At 39.7% G+C, this 9344-nt stretch overlaps 1 protein-coding gene across 1 annotated transcript; it reads right to left on the bottom strand.

Moving 5' to 3' along the window:
- Positions 1-3657: 3657 nt before the first annotated feature.
- Asb12 (ankyrin repeat and SOCS box containing 12) lies at positions 3658-5082 on the bottom strand. The gene is made up of 2 exons (XM_035449804.1): positions 4245-5082; positions 3658-3819 (listed from the first exon to the last, which is right to left on the bottom strand). Exons 1-2 carry the CDS (start codon positions 5038-5040, stop codon positions 3689-3691), a joined length of 927 nt encoding a protein of 308 aa, XP_035305695.1. The 5' UTR covers positions 5041-5082; the 3' UTR covers positions 3658-3688.
- Between the last annotated feature and the right edge of the window lie 4262 nt (positions 5083-9344).

Genomic DNA, 9344 nt, shown 5'->3' with positions numbered 1-9344 from the left:
AATTAGCTTTTTCCTCATCAATAACAATATTGCTGCCTAACATATGTCTGTTATTTATCTATTTTTATTGCCATTTTTCATTGCCTTCCATTAATGATAACGAAAACACTAACAGATTAAACAGAATACTTCTGTAAAATGTACAGTTATGCCAGGTAGTAATGAATATAATGGAGAAAAGAGAGTGGAAATGGGTGCAGAGAGTACTGGCTCTATTAATGACCTAGGTGAGAGGCAGTGACATGGTGAGAAGGATTTGGATTCTGCATGTATTCTGAAAACAGAACTAGCTGAAGTCTGTGATGGCACCTTGTGATGAAGGTTGTGAAAGAAAAATCCTAAAAGACCTGGAGATAAAGGCAGAAAATATACCCTGGGCTATGGTCCTAGAAATTCACTGGTGATATCGGGAACGCCAGCTGGAAGCAGAAGTGGGCTATACACCAACCATATGGATCAAGAGAATAGTTTCCTACCTAATGTTCCAACCATTGTAGACAGGATCACTGGATGCCCTAGCCCAGACTGCACCAATGCCCTTTTGCCAAGACACCCCTAGACAAATGTCAGCCTATCAGGGGTTCTGAACCTTAAAAAGCCCCTCATCCCCTCATTCTGCTATGATAAAAAACCCCACCCCAAATGAGCTTGAGGTTTTCTGATGTCATACTGTTGTATCAGGCACATGGAGGGCCCAAGCTCAATTGAACTTCAATAAAGGCTCTTTGCTTTTGCATACAAAAAAAAGAAAGAAAAAATACAGAAATTTGTTACAGAAATTTGGCTACAAAAGGTAGTGACTAGAGCCGGCCCTGAAGTGCATGTTTGTTTTTATATGTTAGAGGCATGTGAGCTTGTTTGTATGCTGAGAAAAAGAGATCAGTTACATAGAAGACAAAGAATTTGGCTCAGTGGGTAAATGTGCTTGCCTCTAAGCCTGACTACCTGAATTCCATTCCCAGGACCCACTTAAAGGTGGAAGGAGATAGGACTCCACAAAGTTGTCCTCTGATTTCCACATATATGCTGTGGCATACACTAAACAAATAAATCAAATCTATGTAACTTAAAATTTAAAAGAAAAAGAAAAGATAATCTGGTGCAGGGTGGTGGCTTGTGATAGATGGAATCCCAAGTACTTCTACTTAGTCTTGGTTAGTAGCACAGACTAAGACAGGAAGAGTCGGAGATTTCAGTAGTATATTGACATAAGAGTTGAAGATCTCATACCTACCTGCTCTGGAAAGTAGGAGACACTAAAATTCCAGTTTGATCATGAGAAGAAAAGCAGTAAGCAGGGAGACATTTAAGAAAGCTAGCTAACACTGCCCAGAGTCAGATATAGCTAGTTTAGAAAATGGCTAGTTAATAAAGGCCTAGGTTGGATGTTGTCTAGGTGGGTACATTCACCTCATTCTGTAGATTTGTGAGTGGCTGCTTTTTTTTTGAACCAGTTATTTAACAACACTGGATCTCAGTTTTTTAATCTATAAAATGGCCATGAGTATGATAACATTGTTAAATGAGTTAATCTACATAAAATGATTATTTGAGCACATTCCTTAGCATATAAGAAGTATTTGAGTGAAAGTAACTTTTTAGGTTTCTTTTGAAAAATATACTTAACAAATCATACTTTTATAAGCAAATGAGAAACAAAGTAATATTTTCATTAAATGTAGTATGATTACATCAAGCTTATTGACATACCTATGATCTTATTTACCTATAATTTTATGGCTTGACAAAAATTCTACTTTTGGTCATTTTGAGTAAAATACTGCATGATTACCCTGTGTACAATAGATCTCAAAGTCTCCGGTCTATCTGATAATTAGATCTTTTAATGAGTCATTTCCCATTCCATTTCTCCAAATGCCTTCCGGCTCTGGTAACAATTAGTACTCATTATGTTAAGGGAAATAAGTCAGGCATAGAAAAACAAGCACTCTATGATCTAACTCATGCGAATTACAAAAAATAAGTTAAATATCTCACAGAAGTTAAAAGTAGAATAGTGATCAATTTTAACAGGGCCAAGAAAGTTTGGTTTGTTAATTCACATTAAAGTAACTATAGATAGTATCATTGCACTATAGACAGTTCAAAAAGCTGGAAAAACTGTAATTTTTACCATAAATTAAAAATATTTAAGGAAATAATATTAACCTGATTTAAACATTAGACCATATATAAATATATTGAAATATCATGTAGTACTTTATATACATGTACATTTTAATGCTTTTCATACAGATAGAAATAAACTTAAGGTTGAAAATGTAACTAAATAGAAGTGAGTGGACAGGAAAGAAGGCGGGGAAGGGGCAAAGGGAAAGAAACCAGGGGTGGTATGACTTCTGAAATACAGTACCTAGCCCAGAATAGGGAGATTCTGTGGAGCCAACCCATAAATTTCTAGGAATATAATTTCTGGAAAAGAGGACAATTCTGATTAGAAAGAATGACTCATTTTTAAGTGAGGTCAAGGATGCTAAAACAGAGAAAGTAGTAGTTTTGAAGCAGTTTCTCTCTAAGCTGGAACACTGGAAGGGGGTCATTTGACCAGATACTACTCTTTCCCAAATCCACTGCTTTTATACTGGATAAGGAAAGTCTTCTTATTGGACTGGCTAGCAAGGAGCTAGCAATCAGGCTAGAAGCCAGAAGCTAGACTTTGTTAGATTTCTTTTCCAGAGGGAAGGATCTAGAACTCAGCTGAAATTTAAAGTACTTGACTCTGCCTTCCTGAAAGTTGGCAGCAGCAGTTTAAGGAATGAAACAAAAGGCCAAGGAAAGATTGATTTAGTAATACTGCCTCTGTTTACTTGTTACACCTCATAGGGAAAATACTCTTGGAAGAGTTATATGAATTTGAGATGATCTATTCCAACCCTGTCTAGAAGGGAATAGTGAGGTCTGGGGAGAGGAAAGGACTGAGGCACTAAGTTTTTCATACCCAATGGGAGTACTGGCAACTAGAAAAAGAACACCTAGAAGTAGTCTGGAGAGCTGCTTTACCCAAAACACTTAATTTTGCCAGTATCTCAGTAACTTCATGTAGAAAACAGGGCTGTTTCAGCCCCTCCTCGTTGTCAGGTATTTAGCATATACCAATAATAGTCTCAATTGCAAGTCTTTTGAAATGCCCAGTGCCCATATGTTTTTGTGGGGCAACTAGAGAATCTGTGTTTCACATACCATAGAAGATTGTGCCCTATTCCAATGGGTGTAAATTTCTAGCCCTTAACCCAGATGGAGATAAGGATATTGCCTTTGAGAACAGTCAACATGGGCTAGGGTAGATGCTAGGAAAACCATTTGGTATCCAAGTCAACTTGGAGTCTTCCATATACTTCGATTTTTTTCAAAACCTTTATACCAGGGCAGCAAACTCTTACCAAGAGCCTTGTTGAGAACCACAGTAGGCCAGTTTTCTCTCTTCGTTTTTTCAGCACTCAAGATCCCTGTGCTTGTCAGGAAGATACTTCTGGCCATCCTTCCCTATTAGACCAAACACTTTCCCCAGTGGCCCTCCCCCATTCCCGCACACAAACAGTAGACACCAGGACTTACTTTGCTCAGAACTTTATTGTGAAGGATAACACAAATGTATTAAACTCAAGCTACCTGGTTTACCAGGTGTCTTTGGGAGGTATCATGCGTTCCTTAGAAGGTTGAAAACTTATCATTGATGTTTGAGGTAGCTAATCAACACAGGGGGGATATCCAGCTGGTCGATGGCTTGAGGCTGCTTGGCCTGGAACAGGGCTCTGCGGATAACTAAACGGGCCTGAGACAGGAGTGACCGTGGAGTGGCTACAGCAATGAGAAACAGGTTGTGAGCATTAATTCTCAGTGTACTTATCCTCTTCAAGCCTACATCTACTCTGCTGTGGTTGCTACAGTCCTAATGCCCTCTCCCTTCTAAGAATTGCCCCAACTGTCTCCCAATGCATGATAACAATGTGGAGACACTGAGGCCTAGAGAAGTTCAGGACATCAAAACAGTCCATCACTGGCGGATCTATGATCAGAAATTCTATAAATGCTTTCTGCATACCTTGTCTTAATGACCCTTCCACTCATGTAGAATCTTTAACTTTTTTCTCCACAGGAGCCCAGAAGAATGAAGAAGAGGGAACTGTCTCTAGTTCAACCCAGAGGGAAGGGCTTAATAGACTATTTGGAACCCTGAGATCTACAATAAAGAAGTCTATAAGGTATGCATGATCACCACTCACCTCGGGCTTGTAGCAGCAGTTTGATGCCTTTATCATCCTGTGAGGTCAGGTCCAAGGGGAGAGATGGAAGGTAGATGTTAGCTCCAAAATCTATTAAAAGCTGGATGTACTCTGGCTCACAATTATGGTGAAGGCATATTTCAAGAAGTGTTCGGGGCTGTGGAACACGACCTAAGAGGCTCTGGTCAGTGCAGTTGTAATCAGGATCTGCCCCATAGAGTAAAAGCAGGCGGAAACAGTCAAGATGCCCATAGACTGCAGCCAAATAGAGGGGGCCAGAACATGAAGCTATGTTTGATGCCCAAACAGGTAGTTTAGCTTTGACATTGGCCTCTGCACCATGCCCTAGGAGCTCCTGTAAGATGGCAACAGCACCATCACGAGAGGCAGTGAGAACAGGAGAGCAATTGTTGTAGATGCTACCACTAGGACAGGCACCAGCTTCTAGAAGCATGCGCACACATTCCAGATGGCCATGACTAACAGCAGTAAAAAGTGGTGTTTGTGCTTTGACATCCAGGCTATCAACATCAGCACCATGTTCCAGGAGGACCTTCACACAGTTCAAGTGACCATAAGAAGCTGCCAAGCGTAAGGGTGTTCCAGGTATTCCCCAACCACTCCTGCTATTGATGAACCGTTTATAGCGTTCCTGGTGTAGAAGGTGGTCCAGGGTACAGGAGTCATTGTCATATACAGCTTGATTGAGAGCCTGCTTCTCTCCGGTGTCGGTGTCCTCCTCCTCCTTTTCAGGCTGCAGAAGAGAGAAGATCTTGGCGATGTCCATGAGGTTCATTCTATTTTATTGGAATAGCACTATTTTCATTGTGAGGAAGTGGCTCTTACAGATCTGTGGATAACAAAAGAGGGAGACAGACTAAGCATCCCTATCAAAAATCTGGAATGCCAGACTCTACGTTCACTCTCTGACCTTCACCATTAGGGTACTCATACATGGGTGTCCTGTTTCTTGGTTTCAATTTTATTTTAGGACTCAAGATGGCTATCAAAATAGTCAGATCATTTCACAGCTTGGTGACTTAGCATATACTGTTCTGCCTGCCCTTGGAACTCCTACCTCTGAGAAGATTTCCCTGAGTTCTTGGAGATTTTAAAAAGATGGCAATCATAATTCATCTACAAACAGACACATTTGTACTTATCCGTGTTCCATTAGTGACTCAAGTGTATGGCAAGGACCCTATATCCATCTGGTATTTCAGTATTGGTAATAGTGACTAGAGACTTGAGAGATGTGTCTTCCTCAGCTGAGAATGTAGCATTAATGAGTTACCTTAGGCCTGGCAGTGAGCAGCTCAATAGAATGAGAATTTGTGGTATCAAGCTATCTATGGGTACTCTCATTTAAACAGTCTCAACTCCACCTCTTGGCATTTTAAATGAATTTCAACTTCTTCACATCCCTTCATCCATGACCAAAAAACATCCCTCTCCTGAGCTTTCTGTAACCTCTTCTCAGATTAAGACCCCATGGTTTCAGGAAGAGAGATACCTAAGAAATAGATGTCAAGGGTATTGGCTGTTTAAATGAAGAAGTGGCGTCACAAAGAATATAATTAAAATGAAGGCAAGTAGGTGGCAGAAACAACAGGTCTCCAGTGTTGGAACCCAACCCCCATGGGGTCTCTAAGAGTTGTTTTCCAGCATAACCACAGGTACCTCCTGTTTTCCTGACCTCACCCCACTGGGATCAATATCCTGTTGTGAACCCTTTGACCTGGGGTTTTTGTAAGTTTGTATATAATGCTGCTCCACAATAAAGGTGAGAGACATTCTCTCAGGAGTTCATCCAAATCTCCAGGCTTTAGCCCAATACTCAGAATTAGTGGCCAAGAGCTGCCACAATCCAGAGCAAGTTTTCTATGGTGATGAATAGTTTCTCCCTCAGGACTGTTCCCAACCAAGAGTGCCTTTGATTGCTCACACTTCCTCAGAACCTTCTGCTTCTCCATCTTTTGACTCAAGCGTTATCCCATTCTCTGTCAAATATAATCTAGAGCTTTGACTCTAACCTCAACTCTTTTTCCCTCATAATCTTTAGGCCTCAATAAGTCACCTATGACCCAATAACGGACTTAGCTTAAACCTAGACTATATGCCAGTCCATCTTTAGTTTCTCTAAGTTAAGTTTTCTAACTTTAGTTGTAATGTCATCAGGGTAAGCTGGTAGGGTTTTCAGAGCTCAGGTCTCCATACTTTCCCACAGTCTTAATTCTAAGTCTCAGGGCGGCCTCACAGTTCCATTTATTTACTATCTACCCCACCCCTTTTGTTTGATAGGAGCCTCAGGTAAATACCTCTTTAAAGAATATTATGATGTGGATGAATGAGGTTACCCTCAACTTCAGCCTTGTTCTCACCTGCCAGCATCAGCTTTGCATATGGTCTTATTATTTATTCATTCTTGGGGTGCAATGTAAGCAGAATTTGGGGGATCAGACAGACCTAGGTTTGTAACTCAGCTCTTCAAGATCCTAACAAGGTACCTTGGGCAAGTCTCTTTTTTGTGATTTAATTTCTGTAGCTACAAGACAGAAATGGTAGGTCATGCTTTGTGGGATTCTGGCATAAAGATAACTACCTCTACATACATAAAAGCTTAAAAGATGAGCTGCTTTACATTTTCAACCTCTTTCCATTAATTCTTCTCATCAACTAACTTAGGAAATGAAACCCCTTTATCCAACATTCTTCTTTAGCAAACATATCCAAACAGATATCTCCTATTTACATACACACCTCCTATTTATTTCTCTATACTCTGCAGTGTGGCTCCATCTACTCTAAGAATCTAAGAAAGCTTTTAAATGGATAAATCTTTGTGACTGAACCTATTGAGTGTTTTGAAAATGTTTTCTTTTCTCTTTTCTTTTATTTACTTTCTTTTTTTGTGGTATTAGGATTGAACCCAGGGCTTCATGTATGCCAGTCAAGCACTTTTCCACCCTCTGCTCACTTTGCAGACTTTTCTCAAGTATCTGTCCCTACTGAATGTTCCATTCTACAAACCTATCAACTTCTTAAAGAGCATAATCCCCTGATATTTCTCCTCACAGTTCTTCACTGGAATATTTATACCCTCTGTTTTCTCCACCATCCTCTTCATTTCAGTCCCAGAGCTAGCTTTAGCTCTCACCTTTATTCTCGTGATTTCTAGTCTATTATACCACTCACCTTTATTCTAGTGCTTTCTAGTCTATTACACCGCCATCCCACCCTCAGGTCTCTTTTTAGTTCCAGGCATATAGTTTTGAGTCTCTACAGGTACTTCCAATTCAACAGTATCATACTAGGACAATTACTACCACGAGACTTAATCCATATATCAGTTTTGTGGTGATATATTATTTATGATTTATTAAAGCTTGCCTGAGGATTCAGAAAGCAAAGTCAGCCCCAAGACATAGAAGCAAGGTACACACCTTTAATCCCAAGAACCAGAAGTGAGGAGGTGGTGGTACACACCTTTAATCCTAGGGCTCAGGATTAAGAGATAGACAGATCTCTCTGAGTTCAAGGCCACCCAGGGATACATGAGATTGAATCAGTCTAAAAGACTAACATTGAATGCCTTTAATCTCAGCACTAGAGGGATATAAAAGATAGAAGCAGGGTCTTCAGTATTCAGTATCAGGCATTCATTCTCCAATGACACTGAAGATAGGAGCATACATTCTCCATCCATACGGAGGACAGGCAGAGGTTTAAGGCTTGATGCATGGATCAGCTCTTTCAGCCTGACCTTGGGGTAAGAGTTGCTGGCTGCTTTGCTTTTCTGATCTTCAACTTGAAGTTTGAACCTCAATATCGGTCTCTGAGTCTTTTATTTTTTGTGTTACACAGTTCCCCATCATCTATCAAACAAAATCTCCAAGACATATTTTGCTTAGTTCCTTACTTCTTACCACTTCCATTCAGTCTCATCAAGTCTGGTGGATCTTATAACCAAGAGACTTCTCCAGACCATCTATCCTTTTCAGAGTTTCATACCTATTCTAGTACTTTATCTAGGCTTCCACTGTCTTTTACCTCAACCATTACAGTAATTGCCTAACCATAGTGTCCTTTTTCCATATCTTTCCTGTGTTGGGTTAATACAAGTGTGATCTCTTCTACATCAGTTAATAAATTTGCTTTTCTTTGCTTTATTTTCTTCTTTTCAGTAGTGGGGATTGATTATACAGCTTTGCAATGCTATTGCTCTATCATTGAACTACATCCCCAGCATTCATTTTGCGTTTAATTTTGAGGCAGGGTTGGCATTGAACTTGCAGTCCTCAACCTCCTTAATGGCTGTGCCTCCAGTTCCAAACAATGTTTTTTCTTTTGTTCACGTAAGTTGTATATGAAAAGCTTTATAGATCACATACCTTTGTCAATCTCTCCAGCCTCATTTCATACTACTTTTCTAATTATACTCTGAAATACAGTGATAAAGGATGAAAATGCTACCTCTCCATGTACATTATCTTTCTTTCTGCCACTATATAGTTTTTGAGTTAGTTCCTCTATAATTTATGTTCACATCACTCATCACAATGCACAGTGACTTCTATAGGGATCTGTTTTGCCCCTATTGTAGATGATGAGGTCATGTGGGGGTAGTTGTAAAACACAGGTCTGGAGTTGAGTTTCAATCATGTAACTTTGTGGCCTAGGGCAGTCTTGATATCTCTGTATGAACTTCTTTATCACTACAGAGAAGATAATGATAGTAATTAGAGTAATTGGTAAAAATGTGCCTGAACATGGTTCTCCATAGCTAATAATCAAGTTCCACTTTTATTATTTTAATGACATACAGGTTAGATTGAATTGGAAGATGGCAGACTAGGGCCCAATAGCACTCTCCTAAGTCTTCAGGAATCTGAAAGAAAACATCTCATTCCTGACTCAAAAAAGAGGTAAGAATCATGGAAAGGCAAGAGAGTATCGTTCTGAAGAGTGGACTCAGTGATTAGAAAAACATAGAAATGTTGAATGTTAGAATGTTAGAGGCATAAAGGAAATACAATTTTTATCATCATCTCAGTAGATTGTAAAACCACTGACATTCCTTTATGATAAATACCCTGAAAA

Source organism: Cricetulus griseus, chromosome X (assembly GCF_003668045.3).
Source record: "Cricetulus griseus strain 17A/GY chromosome X, alternate assembly CriGri-PICRH-1.0, whole genome shotgun sequence".
Lineage (NCBI taxonomy): Eukaryota > Metazoa > Chordata > Mammalia > Rodentia > Cricetidae > Cricetulus > Cricetulus griseus.
The sequence above is the reverse complement of the archived record's forward strand: the minus strand, read 5'-3'. Positions and strand labels throughout refer to the sequence as shown.